This window comes from Mytilus trossulus, chromosome 10 (genome assembly GCF_036588685.1).
Source record: "Mytilus trossulus isolate FHL-02 chromosome 10, PNRI_Mtr1.1.1.hap1, whole genome shotgun sequence".
NCBI classification, from domain to species: domain Eukaryota; kingdom Metazoa; phylum Mollusca; class Bivalvia; order Mytilida; family Mytilidae; genus Mytilus; species Mytilus trossulus.
In genome coordinates, this window is record NC_086382.1 from 50,726,487 (window position 1) to 50,747,333 (window position 20,847).

At 31.5% G+C, this 20,847-nt stretch overlaps 1 protein-coding gene across 1 annotated transcript in view; it reads right to left on the reverse strand.

Moving 5' to 3' along the window:
* Positions 1–6,479: 6,479 nt before the first annotated feature.
* The window catches only part of LOC134687569 (splicing factor 3A subunit 3-like), a 29,849-nt gene continuing 15,481 nt past the window's right edge, over positions 6,480–20,847 (reverse strand). Inside the window, exons 5-17 of the mRNA XM_063547967.1 lie at positions 16,449–16,521; positions 15,598–15,689; positions 14,803–14,885; positions 14,313–14,385; positions 13,848–13,913; positions 13,390–13,458; positions 11,581–11,648; positions 10,542–10,652; positions 9,770–10,004; positions 8,591–8,701; positions 8,134–8,224; positions 7,282–7,337; positions 6,480–6,656 (exon numbers count right to left, since the gene is read on the reverse strand). Coding sequence (XP_063404037.1) covers positions 6,579–6,656; positions 7,282–7,337; positions 8,134–8,224; positions 8,591–8,701; positions 9,770–10,004; positions 10,542–10,652; positions 11,581–11,648; positions 13,390–13,458; positions 13,848–13,913; positions 14,313–14,385; positions 14,803–14,885; positions 15,598–15,689; positions 16,449–16,521 — 1,206 coding nt within the window. The 3' untranslated portion in view covers positions 6,480–6,578. The remainder of the gene's footprint in view (positions 6,657–7,281; positions 7,338–8,133; positions 8,225–8,590; positions 8,702–9,769; positions 10,005–10,541; positions 10,653–11,580; positions 11,649–13,389; positions 13,459–13,847; positions 13,914–14,312; positions 14,386–14,802; positions 14,886–15,597; positions 15,690–16,448; positions 16,522–20,847) is intronic.

Genomic DNA, 20,847 nt, shown 5'->3' on the forward strand with positions numbered 1-20,847 from the left:
TTACTATAGAAAATAAAACAAAACATAGACAAATAAGTTTGCAGCAGAAAACTCAAACTGTTCTTTAGAATTAGTAATTGTAAGAATTATTAAAATTAACTTAATTATAATTATCTGTAATTGTATTACCTGCATTGTAAAGAATAATTTATATACTTTTGTATATTATCATGATCATGTATTGTGTTTTGATAAAATAAAATAAATATAAAAAAAAACCAATAAGTACTGAACATAAATTATGTTAATCTAGATTTGATTGTTACAAATTATATCTATAGAAGTTCTAGAAGCCAGTTATTCTTACTCAAATGTTTCATGGAGATAACAAACACAAATCAATTCTTTATCAGATCATTGGTTGTGAATTTGGTTCTATCTGAGTTGGCATTACATTTTTTCTTTGCAAATGTGGGGTTTGATCAATCTAAATAGACATTACAAGCACTATTGCCAAAGTATATTAGGATTTTCTCCATCTAGAATAGATATTATTTGCATACTTGTCTTTACATAAAAATTGAAACAAATCTGTAAACTATAACATGTGTACTAAGTTTCAAGTTGATTGGACTTCAAATTCACCAAAAACTACCTTGACCAAAGACTTTAACCTTAAAGGGGGACAGACAAACAGATGCGCAGTCAATAAAATTGAATGCAACTAGATGGAGCATAAAATAAAACTTAAAAATATGTTAAGGACACAAATGCAGTGCTTAATCATTGCTACTGAAAGGGGACCGACAGATAGATGACACAAATATAGGGAAATTTTATAAGGCTGATTTCTCCACTTTAACAGCTTATGTTCAGATTTGTATTATGTCAAGAAACATATTTATAAGCATTGCCATTGAAATATTTTTTTGGATCGAATGGAAAAGCAATAACAAGAATGAAAATCGAGATACAAAAAATCACGATGATGATCGTAACTTGTATTTATTTTAACACTGATGATTGTAACTTGTACTTAAAATGATCGTAACTGTCTACTACCACGAAGCATTTTCTGATAAATAAGGACAAATAAAGCTTTTTAGTATGCGAAAAAAGGTATGTTATCAGCTGAGATTGTGATAATAATGAGGAACAATCACTGAGGGGAGGGTAATGTCCTATTGGTAAGTGCACAAATGGTTATGAATTGCAATATTTCATATTTATTTTTTATTTAGTTCAATATCAAAATGCAATGGGGTTAACAACTTTATTTTGATTTCATATGTTTTATATAAATAAGGTATTGGACAGTTCATATTAATGACCAGTTTGTTAAAATTGGAGATTTTTATCATTTTCCCCCTACACTTTGTAGGGACAATAGAACCTTTCAAGGATCTGGTATTATTGGGGAGGGGCTAGGATGAACACTTTTGTCCTGCATTTTTATACGACCGCCAAATTTGAAAATTTTTTCGTCGTATATTGCTATCACGTTGGCGTCTTCGTCGTCTGCGTCCTCGTCGTCGTCCGAATACTTTTAGTTTTCGCACTCTAAAACTTTAGTAAAAGTGAATAGAAATCCATGAAATTTTAACACAAGGTTTATAACCACAAAAGGAAGGTTGGGATTGATTTTGGGAGTTTTGATCCCAACATTTTAGGAATAAGGGGCCAAAAAGGGCCCAAATTAGCATTTTCTTGGTTTTCACACAGTAACTTTAGTTTAAGTATATAGAAATCTATGAAATTTTGACACAAGGTTTATGACCACAAAAGGAAGGTTGGGATTGATTTTGGGAGTTTTGGTTCTAACAGTTTAGGAATTAGGGGCCAAAAAAGGGCCAAAATAAGCATTATTCTTGGTTATTGCTCAATAACTTTAGTTTAAGTAAATAGAAATCTATGAAATTTTAACACAAGGTTTATGACCACAAAAAGAAGGTTGGTATTGATTTTGGGAGTTTTGGTCCCAACAGTTTAGGAATTTGGTGCCCAAAGGGTCCAAAATTAAACTTTGTTTGATTTCATCAAAAATTGAATAATTGGGGTTCTTTGATATGCCGAATCTAACTGTGTATGTAGATTCTTAATTTTTGATCCCGTTTTCAAATTGGTTTACATGAAGGTCCAAAGAGTCCAAACTAAAACTTTATTTGATTTTGACAAAAATTGAATCCTTGGGGTTCGTTGATATGCTGAATCTAAAAATGTACTTAGATTTTTAATTATTGGCCCAGTTTTCATGTTGGTCCAAATTAGGGTCCAAAATTAAACTTTGTTTGATTTCATCAAAAATTGAATAAATGGGGTTCTTTGACATTCCAAATCTATAACTGTTCATGTAGATTCTTAATTTTTGATCCAGTTTTCAAATTGGTCTACATTAAGGTCCAAAGGGTCCAAAATTAAACTAAGTTTGATTTTAAAAAAAATTCTTGGGCTTCTTTGATATGCTTTATCTAAACATGTACTTTGATTTTTAATTATGGGCCCAGTTTTCAAGTTGGTTCAAATCAGGATTCAAAATTATCATATTAAGTATTGTGCAATAGCAAGAAATTTTCAATTGCACAGTATTGCACAATAGCAAGAAATATCTAATTGCACAATATTGTGCAATAGCAATTATTTGTTTCAATTGGAGTTATCTTTCTTTGTATAGAATAGTAGTTGAATCAACTTTAATCATAGTTTTATACAATATACAATGTATTTTCATTTTTACTACCAACTGATAAATTAAAACAATCTTTACCATTCAATGATAACAAGCACTTTTTATTACATTTTAATATTGGATGATGTATTTAAATGAGCAGTTATTGTTGCAAACTTCATTAGAAATTTGAATTGAAATCAGTACATTATAACTTTAGTATAAGTGAATAGAAATCAATGAAATTTAAACACAAGGTTTATGACCATAAAAGGAAGGTTGTTATTGATTTTGGGAGTTTTGGTCCAAACAGTTTAGGAATTTGGGGCCCAAAGGGTCCAAAATTAAACTTTGTTTGATTTCATAAAAAAATGAATAATTGGGGTTCTTTGATCTGCCAAATCTAACTGTGTATGTAGATTCTTAATTTTTGGTCCTGTTTTTTTAAATTGGTTTACATTAAGGTCCAAAGGGTCCAAACTTAAACTTTGTTTGATATTGACAAAAATTGAATCCTTGGGGTTCTTTGATATGATGAATGTAAAAATGTACTTAGATTTTTAATTATTGGCCCAGTTTTCAAGTTGGTCCAAATCGGGGTCCAAAATTAAACTTTGTTTGATTTCATCAAAAATTTAATAAATGAGGTTCTTTGATATTCCAAATCTAACTGTGTATGTAGATTCTTAATTTTTGGTCCAGTTTTCAAATTGGTTTACATTAAGGTCCAAAGGGTCCAAATCATAATGTGACATAAACCTATGTTGTGTCAACTATTTAATCACAATCCACATTTAAAGCTGTATCAAACTTAAAAGTTGTGTCCATACTTGTCCCATCTGTTCAGGGTTCTACATCTGCGGTCGTATAATGCTGCGCCCCTGCGAAGCAACTGGTTTATGTTAAAATCTCTATCCTGTGTTTTTACTTTTACTCTATTCGATTCTGCTTTGTTTAATTTCATCTTATTTTTTTTACATAAATTGTCATCCTGCCTTTTTGTTTGGCCAAGATGTTCATCCAGTCTCTTTTTACTGTCCTGCCTTTTCGGCCAAATTTCCCCCCCCCCCCCTTATAAAAATCAAATGGTAGATCCCTTATTGATATGTTAGGCTTAACACAACTTCTTCGACTAACTTCAATAATACATTTCATATACCGTAGAAATGTAAGGACTTGTAGCTAGAAAAATCTAATTTGAACGTGTATACATGGCCATCTATTTCAACTTGTCCTACTTTACATCAATAGCCAACCCATGGAAAATATAGGCAATAGTGGTCCAGTGGCGTATCCAGAGATTTTCATAAAGGGATGGGGTACTGGCTGCCTAAAAGTAGGTCCGCTAGTCGCTACAGTCATGCTTCATTGATTCCATATACAATCAACCAAACTTCCTCCACAAAAAGGTGATGCGAGCACCTTGACCCTCCTTCTCAGTCCGCCTCTGTAGTCTGCCAATGTTTAATATTCATAGTTTGATTAAGAAAAAACAAGACCAGGGAACAATTTAAAACCGATAAATAGTAATCAAAATAATGTAACTTCATGCCTTCCTTTACTTTATTCAGTGAAAGTTTTGGCCTGTATTACTAAACTGTATCATGAGAATGACATTTATATCATCTTCATACCAATGTAAATTCATTTTGAATGTTTACTAAATTACACATAAGAAAATGATATTGTGGAATTTGCATATAAGTCTGCCAATCCCCTCATGTCATTTCTTTTTAGAATAGCGGTTTTCATTTATTCTGTTTAATTTTAAAATCATAATAATTTTTTTTAACGTGACTACTGAATAGGGTGTTCATTTAGTGAAAAAAGCATTCATAAATTTTGAGTTACGATCATCTTTTTTATAAAATCAAGTCCAAGTTACGATTATCTATAGACGAAGTAACGATCATCATCGCGATTTTTTTAATCTCGATTTTCATTCTTCTGGTTGTTTTTCTATAATTTATGAAGAACACATTCAATGGCAATGCTTATATAGATTTTTCTTGTTATAAAACATATCTAAAAATAAGCTGTTAAAGTGGAGAAATCAGCCTTCTGAAATATCCCTATTTTTGTGTCCCCCATATTGGGATGATCGTAATTGCAGTTACGATTATCAAGTTGACACCAGTGAACACCAGAGCCAATAGAAGTGATCTGCATAAATAAAGAACAGTCCAAATATCACAACTAAGAAATCCCATGATGTAGCACCACACACTCAACCAAAACCAGGTTCAAATTTGTGTGCTCCAGAAAGATCATCTTTGCCTGTTCTACTGGTGACACCTGACACATAAATCATGTAAAAGAGGGACGAAAGATACCAAAGGGACAGTCAAACTCATAAATCTAAAATAAACTGACAACGCCATGGCTAAAAATGAAAAAAACAAACAGACAAAAAATAGTACACATGACACAACATAGAAAACTAAAGAAAAAACAAAACGAACCCCACCAAAAACTAGGGTAAACTGCATTGGTGGGTCATTATCCCAACTCATTTTGTATCATCATTATTATTGTTAAGACTTTTTTGTCGAGCCTGCAACTTATGTCACAGAAAGCTTGACACAGAGATGGTGATAAGCTAACCTCTTAATAATTAATATTTCAGAGGGTAGAAGACCAGAGTCCTTCATTCTTTCCATATAGATGCCTCATGTTTTGAAGTTTTCGTCTATTGTCCTTGATCTCATTTTTATGGTACAGTGACTATTTGAAAAAAAGTTAAGATTTTAGTATTCATTAAAATTTCTCTCTTATTTAGAGTAACAGGGTAACAATATTTGGTATGTGTGTACCTTGCACTTGACCTCCACCTTATTTTATGGATCAGTGAACAAGGTTAAGTCCATATCTCAGATACTATAAGTAAAAGGTCTACTATATTTGGTGTATGGAATGATTGTAAGGTGTACATGTCCAACTGACAGGTGACATCTGACCTTGACCTAGTTTTCGTAGTTGAGAGTTTATAAATATGTTTTTGTGTTTTTGATGTGTTGTTGTAATACTGTATGCAGTAGGTCTTCTATATTTGGTGTATGGAAGGACTGTAAGGTGTACATGACCACCTAGCAGTAGTCATCTGAACTTGACATCATTTTCATGGTTCAGTGGTTAAAGTTAAGTTTTTGTGTTTTGGTCTGTTGTTCTAATACTGTATGCAACAGGTATACAATATTTGGTGTTTGAAAATATTAAAAGATGTAAAGTCTGCCTAGCATGTTTTATTTGACCTTGACCTCATTTTTAGGGTTTATTGATTGTTACATTTTTGTTTTTTGGTCTTTTTCTAATAATAAATTACTAATAGCAATAGGTCAACTATTTAGAATGATTGTGAGGTGTACATGTCTGTCTGACAATTACCATCTAACAAACAAATGAGTATAAAGTTAACAAATCTGAAGAGACATATTGGCCATTAATCTTATTCTAACCTCCATTCCATTTTACAACAGAAAAACAACACCTTTTCATACCAATATTCTCCAAAACCAATTTAGTATAATCACTGTAAATATTACCAAGGAATATCTGTTAAAATGAAAAAGACCGACAAACAAATGTGTAAGGTTATGATCTAATACACTTTCTTTATAGAGATGGAAATGTTAGGGGCCTTAGTAACAGATTGGTCTAAAAAGTTCATCTCCCAACACCCCTGCTTCCTCTTACAATCAACAATCAAAATTGACCTTCACAATATAGCAAGTAGTGCTTTAAAAAGCATTAAAACACCAACAAACAATCAGCATTTTGCATAAGAACATCTTGGTGACCTTCTGCTGTTGTCTGTTTTATGGTCAGGTTGTTGTCTCTTTCCATTTCCATTCTAAATTATTCTCACTATATATGATCTCCAATTTTATTGATGAAATTCAGATGACATGATACAATAATGTGTTTTGATACAGTTACTTTACAGTGAATATGATCTGATAAAAACACAAGTCAGTTATAACACTCCCTGCCTCTTCAACAACTCGTAAGTCTTCTTGTTAAACACATTACCAGAACTGTCTTCATATTCTTCCTGTAAAAATATAATCAAACTTTTATGTTAAAACAGAAGGTAGTTGTCATTTCATTTCCACATTGTCTGCTTTAAATACACAGCATAAAATTTATCTACATACATTTTTCTAATTACCCTTAGTTAGTACACTGATTGAAACAGAAGGGGGAGATAAATTACCCACAAAACTGTTGAACCACTGTCATGTTTAATTTATGCTGCTATAAATGAATTCATCTAATTTCGTTGGTATCAATTTTAATTAATTGAGGATATCATATTTTATTCTTGGATATTTGATTTGTGTTGTTGCCAAGTCTGCATACAACCTTATAAAAAAATAGTTATTTGTTGAACATTTGAATTCTTCCTTCACCTGTACAAATAGTAATAAATCTACATTATATTTAAGGAATGACTGTAATATTTTTTCTGTCTATGAAGAAATAACTTAAAAAATATTACAGTCATTTCTTATAATTTAATTCTAAATTCCCTTTTAAACCGTAGAAAACCTTGAAAAAACGTTGATGCGTCACAGTCACATGACTAAATTATGTCTATGGGCGCATAACAAAATAACGTCAGCCAATCAGAAGACGCCTTACATCCAAAATTAAATTATTTGTACATAATACAGTACCTCTGTTTCTGGTCTCCATCTGTCTGACTCTTTTGTTGACTTTATCTTTGACCATACTAAAACATACACAAGAATTGGATTTTAAAACTGAACTTTGCCAATTTATGTTAAATTTATTGACTACTACTTTACACAGTGGATGGTTTAATTATAATAAACCACAGGTCATCCTCTAAATGTCTTTTGTGTTGTTGGGTGGCTGTCTTATTGTACAAATACTAATACCCCAATATCTTCTTAAATTTATATCAATAGTTAATCAATAAAAATGACAATATAAATTTAATGCTTCCAACGCACATTTCTGGATTAACCTTCATCAGGAAAGCTCAAAGGCAAAAAAATGAAAGGTCAAGGAAGTGTTAATACAAAAGCAAAAGAAATGCAATTCACCAAAATACCACCTAAAATAATACTCAAATTACAATTTAATGACTTTATCAAATGATTGATATTTGTGGTGTAATTTGCATTCAGTATGAATACAACGGAGTCCCAAGTACACAGATGTCCCATCCACACTATCATTTTCTATGTTCAGTGGACCGTAAAAATTGAGTAAAAACTCAAATTTGGTATTAAAATTAGAAAGACCATATCATAGGGAACATGTGCACTAAGTTTCAAGTTGATTGGATTTCAATTTCATTAAAAGTTACCTCAATCAAAAACTTTAACCTGAAGCGGTACAAACAGACGGATGAACATATGAACGGATGCACAGACCAGAAAACATAAAGCCCAGAAATGGGGCATAAAAATGGGTATACAAAATGTTGTCTTTACATCCTATAAATGAGGCATAGAAAAACCAAAACTCAATCATAATTAAATGAAGAAATAAATCCTTACAAGCAAGTGCATCTTCTATCAATGTTACATTAGCAAAATGTGCTGTGTTAGGTATCTGTAGACATCTCATTCCATGGGCATGTCTCCATTCCTGTAAAATAGGAAGAATACATTATACCTTAAACAAGGAAGGTATCAAAACTAATAACATGATATTGCCTATTAAAACAATGTTAGTAATTGTGTGTAATTTCATTGAAAAATTGTAGACAAAGCTAAGATGTTGAAGCAAACCATGCAACTTTAAGAAAACCATACCAGTTATCATGGTTATTTGAATATGTTGTGTACCTTTTATAAATGCTTCTATAGTGTAAAATAAATATCAAAGTGCAGTCGGTGAAAAAAATATTTTTTACTAAACTTTTTCTTTTTTTTATGAATTTTGCTGTATAAGCTTACTTGATCTTAGATAAAAAAAAAATGTAAGACAAAAACTAGAGGGATATCAACTTACTGCAAAATGTCTCTGGAATGCTTTTGGTCCTTTGTATGTAAAGTTTCCACAGATCTCGCATGTATAACTGATATTCAGACCATGTAACTTATACAACCAGTAAGGTATAGGCTGAAAAATACATAACATATTATATGCAATATTCACCACCATTAAATTCTCCCTCGCCCTGCTCGTCTGAATTTAAAGCATTTAATATCTAATTCAATAGGTTATAAACAAGACAAACACAGATATAGGATTAGTTGCTCACAGTAACATCTTATTTTCTCTTGTGATACAATATTTTATTTTACTTAATTGTACATATTTCTTCAATCGAAACATTATATAAACACATGACATATAACATTGTTCCTCTTTCCCATCGTTTCTTTTCCCCTGGCTAATGCCTCCAACGCCTGTACGTACAATAAACATAGCAGCAACTGCACATATACCTATGTGACCAACTTCAATCCGACGTAACTGTGAGCACCTTCGATACTTATACATTTAAATCCCAAACTTTATATAGTACCTTTAAACTCCACCCATAAAAACCGCCAAAACTTTTCTTGTGCCTCCTGCACCTAACATCAAACTTATAAATAGTACATACTGTTACAAAACCAGTATCCGAACTAGTTATACTAGTTCCCAACTGTAAATATTAACTACAAATAGCAAACGGGAAAAACCCTATTTCAAACGAAATAAAATACACATGTTTTTTATATACTTTAACCTATGTATAAAGGATAGAACTGAAATGGGAAAAGTAACCTCATTTTTAAAAATCCTTTTATGGATTAATGAAGGGTGTTTAAAAGGAAACAAGAATGTGTTCATAGAACTAAGTTTCTAGTTCACTGGATTTCAACTTCATCAAAAGCGACCTTGACCAAAAACTTTTACCTGAAGCGGGAAAAAACAGACAAATGAACGGAGGCACAGACAAACAAAAGAACGAACGGACAGACTAGAGAGGGATAGACCAGAAAACATAATGCCCATTAATGGGACATAAAAAGAGTGTGTTATACTTTACCATAATGTCAATAAATGGCATAGGATTGTTGAATTCTTATATACCCATACAGTTTCATAAATCTTTAAAATAGGTGACATGTCATTGACCTTTGCAAATGTGTAAAATCTCTATCAAATGTAATAAACAAACATTAAATTCTATCTTACCTTTCCATCCCAGCCAAGAGGGAGATTTTTAGGATTGTATGGGATATCATCATCATCGTCATCATCATCATCTCCTTCAAAATGTTCGTCATCAGAATCCTCTCTTTCCTCGCCTGTCCTGGCCTGTTTACGTTGGACATTGTCTCGGGTTGATGCTCTCTGTTCTGACAAGACTTCAGCAAATCTATACACCTGAGCCTCTAAATTGGCAATTTCTTTCTGTCTTTCAGTATCTCTGCAGAAATACATTATCAATAATTTGATTAATGACTACTACTTTTGTCCATTACAATGTAGCACAACTGACCATTATAAAAACAGTAAACAAATGCATAACATGGTCAATTTTTTTAATCACACTTATAATATGATTGTATAATTAGAATTATCTTAAAATAGAGGACATATCTGCTATTTCAAAAACAATTTTTGTTTTCAAATTTATAAACAGCTTAAAACAATTGACTGAAAATTAACATTTAAAAGGAAGACTTCTTAATACATGAAACATATTTGTTTTCAATAAATATATTACTAGTTAGATAGACTATTAGGATGAATTTTTCATGCTATCAAGGGACCTATCAAAGATTATAGAACATTGCTACTCAAAACACAAAAAAGTCCTTTCAAAACTGTAAGCTAATTTGGAGACCATATCACTGGTAAAAAAATAACAAATGTCAAACAGGACTTGCAATTCAATCTGATAGAGCCTTTTTACAACTGAGAAATAATCAATTAACTTAATGTTAATTGTGAAAGGACTAACTTGCTCTTTCCAGCTCTGCCAGGCTTTGATTTTGTAAACATGGCTGGATCTAAATCTTCTAGTTTCTTTCCTTTGGTACTGAACAATCTCATAGCTCTTTCTTCTAAAGTTCTGATATTCAATAAAATAGTTTGTAGGTTTCAACATTTTATTCAAGGATTATAATTTTCTACAACTTTGATTGCTCCAGGAAATACTATAACATATTTTTAATCTATAGAGTATACATGTACTTGAACTGTGACATCAGTTTAAGTTAATTTTTATATACATATACCTCAGGGAAATTTTCAAAACTGGACTTTTGACGGAAAGAAAGACATATGAAATAATTTGATTTTCTTGAATTTAAGAGAAAAATTATTGAAGTAAATAAATGATGAAACATATAAATGAAATTATGTAATAAGAGTAGATATATGTATAGGCCGGTAGCCAGGAATTTCCAAAGGTTTTTTTTTGGACTCACAGACTTGACTTTAACAGTCACAATTCGAACAGAACATTGACTTTAACAGTGCTTATTTGTTTTCAAGGGGGGGGGGGGGGGGGGGGTGTTCGTCCAAATCCCCCTGGCTACGGGTATGATGTAGTAGTGTCTTGTAAAACTGTATGATTGATTTGCACACAAATAAGATAGACAATATGTTGTGCTTTTTTTCTGTCAATGAGTTTTAAAATTCAGATTAAACCTTCATGCCAAGCAAAATATGTAGATGGTTAAAATAAGAGATTTACTATATTTAACAGGTTAATATCACAACCAGAACCATCCACATTTGAGCATATTATCTGATGTTACTGGAATAAATATTGCTCTGTCAAAACACATTGCATCAAGTAACATCTCTGAATTGTTTACTTGAACATCTTATCATTTTACTATCAATTCTAAATAACAACTTGAAAGAGAGTTGCTTCATAAAAATCTCTGCCAGAAACCATTTTCAAGTTAAAAGACTACTGTAATAGATATCTTTATTTTCACTGTATATTAATACAATATAAAATATGATAGCACTATATAATATAAACCTACCCTCCACATTTCAGTCCCAGAGCCATTAAAGCACTCTTCAATCTGTCCAAACCAAGTGATGCCAATTCCTAAAAGAAAATACAGATACACAAAAACAAATTAACAGGATTTACCACACTGAGGAAACTTATTTACTTATTTATAGATGTGAAAAATAAAGCAACTTGATTTTGTAAAAATATTGAAAATTAACTAGCAATTTTAACTTTTTCTAATGTTCTAAAATTTTGCATTTATTTCTCCGCAATAATTGAAGCTACTATTTTGACCATCTTTTAAAACCAAATTCCAATAATCTGAATAACTATCGCCTGTTTCAGATATAAATCATCCATCTAATTCTAATAGAAGTGCTTCCCACCCAAGCTCTAAATAAAGTATTATATCCAGAAATCCTCAGCTGATGAAATAATCTCTTCCACTAATTTGTAGAATTGTGGGGTTCGTGTTTTTGTTTATTCTTTGGTTTTCTATGTTGTGTCAAGTGTACTATTGTTTGTCTGTTTGTCTTTTTCATTTTGAGCCATGACGTTGTCAGTTTGTTTTAGATTTATGAGTTTGACTGTCCCTTTGGTATCTTTCGTCCCTCTTTTGTAATGGACATTTACAAAACCTAAACCATTTTGCTTCTTAACTTATCACACACTTTTCAAGCAAACTACTTTCCTTTGTCAATCGTAGACTGGTTCCATACTGGACAAAATTGACTTTAGCCAATGCAAAGCATGATGAATTGAAAGTGATGTTTCGGTGGTTTAACTAATTTTTCACGAAAAATAATTTTTGAAGTCAATAGTATTAAGTTTAAACAACAAACTAGTGTTATTAAAAGATCACTTTCTGCATTCTTTTTCATTTTGTTTTGTTGTTTGTATAATTAACACTGCACAAATATACACTTTTGAACATATTTTTTTATGCATGAACTTTATATGGCTATCTGCCTTTAATATGCACTGCTTTCATCTGTAGTATATGCACCTTCTGGTCCTTAGACACCCTCTGTAGTATGCTAGCTAGCTTCTTGTAACATAACTGCATGGTGTGTGTTTTGTGTTTATGCATATGGATCACTAACCAGTCAATCCAAGCACAGTTGAAACTGGGGGTTCTAGCTAGTGCTACTTTACAATTAAATATCAGAAAATAAATCACACCAAAACATACCAACATGGAAATACCTACATAACCTACATTTATAAGCCTATGTTATAACTAAGATTTCAACCAGATGCATCATGGAGTCAATGTTTGAGGCCCAATCAATGATATCAGAGTAAAGTCTTTGTGGCCCAGTGAGCTGTTTCCCAGACAAGGGGACAGGTTTATCAGGCATGTGTAACTTGAAAACCTTATAAATTACTCACATTACGCTCAGATAGATCTGCTCTTTCTTCTTGCTCTCCATTGTTAATAAAAATTACAATGTCCCTCATAAGGGAGACAACTTTTTTTAGACATCTCTAATTACAGGGTCAATTACGGGAATTGGCAAATAGCCTATTGATATCATTTTTATTCCAGCATTTGGTTTTGTCCGATTTTATAGACTTTAACCTTTTTGAATTTTCCTTGGAGTTAACTATTTTGCTTGATCGTTTTTCTTACATAAAATAGTCATGTTAATAGTCTTTCTATTATAGCACTTAATCAGTTATGTTGAAACGCAACTTTCAGGGGATAGAGAACAGCCTTTTCTTTTTTTAGATGGTGTTTTTCTACCATTTTTACCTTGACATTCAACTACATTAAAGAGATCTAGAACAAAAGTTCCCCCTTGATTTAAATTTTCAATATATTGTTACATACCTCCCATGAGGAGAAAGCAGATAAATCAAGATGAGCTCCTGTATGTGCCAATGCACCTGTAGCCTCTTTCTGGAATTAAACAAATGACATGCACTTGAAATAAACTAAGAAATGAAACAAGGATGTACAAGTTTTATCTGAAACTAAATATTTCTGAATGAAGATCTTCTTTGTGTTCGATTAACCTTTGTCTTATTTATATTTCAGTTTTTCTTCATTTTTACATTTCTATATTTGACTGTAGTATGACAATCTACTAAATAAGTATATTGTTGAGAAGAATCTAATTATCATTTATCTATAACCTGTGGAATAATTTTCAAGACAACACAAACTGACTTCTAAGCAAAGATCTATAGACTAGTTATATTATAAAAAAAAGCTTAAGAGGAATTTATCTAATATCTAATTGAAAAAATGAGATTTTCACTTCACTAGTATTGTCAAACTGTACTCACTGGCCATCCCAGGAAAGAACCTTCAATCCATTGCAAGTCAAAATCTTGTTTTACAGTTTCCATTTCCTACAAAATAATGGTATAAAACTTCAGGTTTACATAACAGTTTTATTCAACCACTTTTTTTGCACAAAAAAGTACACATATTTTATTTAGATAAAAAATCATTTTCATCAATTCCAACACTTTTTAAAAAGGATATTTTGTTTAACAAATAACTTCAAACAATTTTTGTTGTTCAACAAAAAACTTCAGACAATTTAAATCAAATATTGTACATTTAACAAGTTTTATTCCTTTTAATAGTAATTTCTTAAAAATCCTTGGTAAAGATTACATTTATAAACCTTGTTAAGTTCCAATGAATGAGTTTTAACAAAAATAACAAACTCTGCATATAAAATATCAAAAACAATTTAGTATGACACCAGTTGAAACTTTTGTAGATTATTTTGCTATACATACATCATTCAAATCCAGTAAAGGTTTAACTCTGTGTGTGTAATCTTCTAAGTATTCCAATAAACTCAACAAGTACCTATAAATAAAATATTTATACAAATACATATGAATTATTTTTCAGCTTGTATATATTCTATCCATTTCCATGAACCAATATGCTAATAAACCTTGTTTTCTAATCATTATTATCATTCATTTTTAGATAAAAATAGCAGGAAATATATATCAACAAGTTCTTATGAAAAAATTACAGTATACATTTATTTTCATGGCTACCAATATTTCGTGGATTAAGGCAAAATTTTGTCTTTGAGGATATATGATTTTGTAGCCATAAAATTCTCAGTATTTGTTTTAAAATATTAAACAACTCCAACTGTAGAAGCTAAATGGTGTCATACAAAAGGTAGTTATAGCTATATAATTTGTATAGTAATATCACAACAAATGTTTCAAATGCAGTTTCAAATGCAACTTATCATCTGTTTCTTACTCTTTATATGCAGCATTCTTTCTGTCTTTAGGTACATCAAACAGCTGATCAAAAGTTGACAAGAATGTCAAGTAATCCATTTTCTGATGAAAAAAAGAAAAAAACATTTAACTATAAAATATTTTTTTCAAACAACTTTGACCAGAAGATGATGACTGTGGATTGGTGTTTAAAGTCCAGTGGCAAATATTACACCCATATCAGGACAGGAATATGTTAATGTTTTATGAGTATGAACCTAGCTTTGTACTAAACTGACAAGCAGAGTCAGATTTTTAACATGCTTATTCCTAAGCTATAGTCAGCAGGATGACTTGATACCTTTACCAGACACTTTATTTTGACACAGACCCTATCAGTCTCTACTCTTAAAACTCCTATCTGCTGTGTGATATGTTGAGAAAAAACAAACACCACTTTTGAAGTCAATATGAACATGCTTCCATAAAAATGAACAAGGCATTTATTTCTTTTATAACAAAGAATAACTTGTTGCATACGAAAAAGGGTAAAAAAAGTATTCCTTTGAATTTGACAGTTGTATGATATGAATCCTACATTTCATTGCAGTAAAATAAATCTGAGTCATAGAAAAAAGAAGAAAAATACCCTATAATATATATAGAAACCATCTTAAACTATAGAATGAACTTATGATTATCTGGTTGTACAATATGCTAGTGTGGCCTAAAAGATCTATAAACTGTATTGGTATGGCAAAGTTAATAATTGTCTATCCATGAATCCGTGAGATGAAATGAGTTTCACAGTTGTATATTCCATCATAAGTTTTACCTCTATTCCCTTCAGATTGATGAACTTTTCATAACATTCATGTAGATCTAGGTATTTTCCATAGCCTTCTTCATCTGTGAATTCTACAATATCTGTTAAAACAACAAATATGATTTAGATATGAAATAAATATATTTAACTCTCAACTGCTGTAAATTGTAACGCTATGTGCTGTGAATAGGTTCTGTTGTTTAGTTGTATGTTTTCATGTTTCTTTATAAAAATTTTGTGAACTTTTTTTTATTTATTCATGAATTTAAAAAAAAACATCATTCACCAATGCTTCATTTGCTTTTCTCAATGAGTTCTTGTCTAATAAAGTTAACATCTCACCATTTCTCAACCAGTGATTCTATGTAACATTGTTTGGTACATTCATTTTGATTGGATAACGTCACCTAATCTCATGAAAAGTATGTACAAGCGCAAACAATATATGACGGATTTTAAATGTATGATTTGACGTAGTTTTCTGTTAGTTTCATTAGAATGGAGATAAGGATACTGTATTTTAAGCTCCGACCGCATGAGTTGGTGATTGAATAGCAAATATCTATTTACTGGCTCCACTTACACATCGCCAGTAAACTTAATTTGTGACTATTAAATCACTAATTGATGCCGTTGGAGCTTAAAATACAATACAGTTATCTTCTTAGTGTTAACAAAATTGGATACATAAGAATTTTCAGTACATGTACTGATGTTAACTTTCTTCTTTACAAACATGACAAATATTCATACTATGAACTCATGGTAGGATAATGGTAAGAATAATAAGATGTAAAAATATATACTCTGTCCCATGTGGGAGAGGGGTAATGATTAGTTCAGTATGTACGTATACTTACTCTGTGCTTCCTCTGATGGATTCTCTCTCTGTTTTGATATTTCATCAAATTCAACTGACATTGGAACAGTTATCTAAAAAATACACGATGTAATTCATTTTGTAATTTCATGTAAAGAGTAATAACATTATGTACTTCTGAATGGAAAGAACACCGATAGATTCTGTGGTTGTTATTTTTATTTAACGAAAATAGGAATTTATAAGCAGGATGAATAGCTACTCTATGTTTTCTTTCTGGGGTATTTATCACTATTTCTAAGATAAATAAACTAAGGAAAAAAGCTTACAAAGGAAATATTTTACATGATCATTAAATGACATTCTACCATTTACAAATAACACACTCTAAAATCACTTAAGGGATTGGGAAAAAATTGATTAAACTAATGTCAATCCCTACATAGTTGTTTTTTAAGGTTCACTCAAATGCGTTAATTTCATACTACTGTGAGTTCATTATTCATTAGATACGGTTTTTTTGTTGATTTTAAGGGTATAGATGAACAACTAATGTAAATGTTTAATAAAGTTCATAATTTTTATAGGCGTTTATCATGTTTATTATTGCGTTTTATTATTGCGATAAATGTGACAGAGTTGTGACCGCAATAATTTAAACTTACAATTTGAAATATTTTATATGAATTCAACAGGATTTTTCTCAAAATCGTAAAAATTCAAATCGCATTTTATAAATCAAAGCGCGAAAGCGCTGTAAAGGCAGTTAATTACAGGTTGTGTGTATTTCTAGTCCATTTATATCATTATCTTCCATAGAACAGAGGTGGTTTGTAGAATTTAAGATTTAGAGTTCTTTTGTACCTAGTTCACCTATATCTATAGTCTACTGTTTACAGTATATTTTCTGTGCCTCGCCATGAAATGCATTTTTAGCCATGGCCTTGTCAGTTTGCTTTAAATTTATGAGTTTGACTGTCCCTTTGGTGTCTTTCGTCCCTCTTCTTTAGACATATAAGAACTTTTCCTTTTCAATATAAATAGACTATTTTTAATTATTGATTGTATACGCATATTCTATGACTCCCATAAAAAATAGTTCACAAAGATTGACTAGTCTCTGTACTGTGTGTATAGCAAGAACATCAAGTAACAAAATGGTAAATGTACATAGTAACATGTCAACTTTTTTGATGACCATACCTGCCAACTGTTAGTATTTGCAGAGTATTTCCCCCATCGAGCTCGAGGCTCCCAAATGGAAATTTTGTAAGAGCAATTTTGTCGACTATTTAAAGAAAACAATTAATTCAACAATGGCTATAAGCTTGTTAATGCAAGAAGAAGCCAAAAACCACATTAGAATATATTTGAAGGGAATCCATGACAATCGCCCCATTAGCAAATAGACCCACTTTTTCACTAACTCGCCCCACTTTAAAAAAACCTGCCCCAACCTGGATTACCAAATCGCCCCACTTGTGAACTGTGTTTTTTTATAAGTAGGGCGAGTTGGCAGGAGTAATATTAAACAGGGTTCTCGCTAAGGCGAGTCCATGAGTCCTGGACTCATCAAAATCAGTCTGGACTCACCATTTTCAAAAATGACGAGTCCACAAATACATCAATATTGAAATATTTTGTATAAACTGAACACAGTTACCATGACTCACCGTGGCCAAAAATGACGAGTCCCTGGACTCGCCTTCAAAAATCCTTAGCGAGAACCCTGATTTAACATGATTTAACCAATTTCACATGTGGGGCGAGTTGGCAGGAGTAATATTAAACATGATTTAACCAATTTCACATGTGGGGCGATTTGATAAATCAGTTTGAGGTGTTTTTTTAAAAAGTGGGGCAATTAGCCAGTGGGGCGACTTGTCCTGCTTCCATTTGAAGGCCCCCTTGAAGGTTTTGTATGACTATATGAACCATCTTTCACGTAAAACCCCCATGTGCATTTTTAAAAGTTGGCAGATATTTTTCTAACTCCAGGCAAAATCTACCGGTATGAATGAAAAAGAAGTTTTCAATAAAGGCTCTGTGGCCATAACAGCTGTCTCATTAGCATTTTAACCACTTTCCATATTTGCAATTAAAACAATAGAAGAAAATTATTCAACGCAAAAACAAAACTTACTTGTAAATATGAAATTCTCTTTACGGTATGAGTTTTTCTCATTGTTTGAGATTGTACAGTAGTACCTGTAACTGCTTATACCTATTTCTTATTCACTTTTGCTTGATAAACTCACTAAATATCATATACATTGTACCACATCTCCTTATTTTTATATGCATTCCAATAACATGAACAATTGTAATTCAATTCTATATACCAAAGCAAAATGAACTGCACCACTTTCATTCACTAGTATGCATCTTTTGGCAAAATATAAGTTCTTAGATGACACAATTAATATAATATATATTTATTGATAAAAAAATAAAATTTAGTATACAACTCTTTAAAAAAAGCACAGCTGTGTCATAAATTGTGAAATCTGTGCTGAAAACATAGACATTGATGGTATTTGAGTAATTCCATATGTAAAGCTCAACATTAGCTCGTCAGTTGGTGGTGGACAGTTATAGTTCCTTTCTGCAGGCTAGGATGAATGACTTTTCAGGAAAACCAATTTCACAAATCAAAACTTTCCTCTAGATTTCTCCTACAATATTCAGTTTAGTTCTTTTGTTTTAATTGGAAACCGTCCTGATTTTTAATTTTGCAAACCATTTAGTCTCTTGCTTGCAAATGGTGCATGAAAATAGGATGGGTGTGGCAGTAGAAAAGTCTCTTTAAAGTGGGTTTGTGCCCTGAAAAAAAGTTTTATAACTTAAGTTTAATTGAAACTTGTGCAACACATATACCTAAATAACTATATAACATAGAAGAGAGCATCATTCGTGTCAATGTTTTGTTCCTGTTTACATTGTCATTGATATTTTTTCAGAAAGCCTGAGGCATAGCTCATGAATTCCTATCATTAGACATTACATCCTAAATTAACATAATTACTGTTAGAATAATTATCAGTATGATATACGTACACTATCCGGCATTGTACAGCCCAAGTCTTCAGTATATGTAATTGTTGCATTCATTCACTCCTGTGTTCAGTCGTTCAAAAATATTTAAACATCAACAAATGATCTTTAATAAGGACAAGAAAACTCTAGAAAAGATACGTACACACAAGCCGTGTTTAAGTGTATTTGAAAGAGAAATAAATCTGGTTAAACGATGTAAAAAGGAGAAATATATCTGGTTAAACGATGTATAAAGGAGGAAAAAAATGTAGATATTGCATTACGATGCGTTCTACCTAGTAGCACGTGGATATGTTTACATATTTAGACTTGACCTAGTATGACCCGTACCTTGTAGGTCACCGCTGTCGTTTAAACACTTGACTACAGTCGTGTATAAGCTAGACAATAAAAAGCTTAAGCCTGTACTATTTGTGTGAAGTAAATGTGTTTGTTCTGAACATTAAAATTGTTTTACCTGATAGCAAGGATGTATATCTATCCGTTTCCTTCTCAATTCACTTTGTCAAATTCTTCGAGCTTCTTCAAAACATACGTATTACAGCGCCCGGAAGTGAAAAAAATATGAGAAATCCTCGTAAAATAATGCTATTTTCAATTTTGTGGAATCCATTTTGTTATATTAATTATACAAAGATAAAAAAAAGTTACAATTAATTATGAATTTGCATATCATTATACGAAACGTTTATGGACTATTTTTTAAGTCGGTCATTTTGGCGGGAAATCATGTACACATACACACGTAGATTGGCTGGTACCCGATTGTAATGTTACACATCAAAAATATCAAATAGCTAATAACCAGAACGTAGTACCGGGAACCAGGATAATACGTAGACAACATACATAACTAATCCCGAAATTGAAAACGCTTTACGGTTTCTCGTTCATAACCGAATTCCGCTTTGAATTATAGAAGATGCAATATTAATCATGTTCAGTCGACTTTTCATTGTTATATCAACGTCTGAACTAATTAAAGAATCTTTAGATGTCAGATAACACTTGAAATTGACCCGACCTCTTTCCACACGGAATATACAAATAATGATAGTTTGTAGTCAGGTTGACTGCTTATAATGCAAACTACACACTAATTACAAGTTCTATAAAACGAACAATACACACTGATTGTTTCTTTAGTCCCCAATGTAAATGAAAGAAACAAAAACCATATCATACCATAAAAAGAAGAGGAGAAATTCGAACATTTCCGGATCTATTTCTGGCCAAAAGACCCCCAGCATAGATTGCGTATGAAAAGATGAACCTCATGACTTAAAAGTCAGGCCTTAAAGCACTGCCTTTAAAAATGACAAAATCACAATAATAAATGCACAAAATAATTTTTGAATTTACATTATCCACCAAAAATAAAA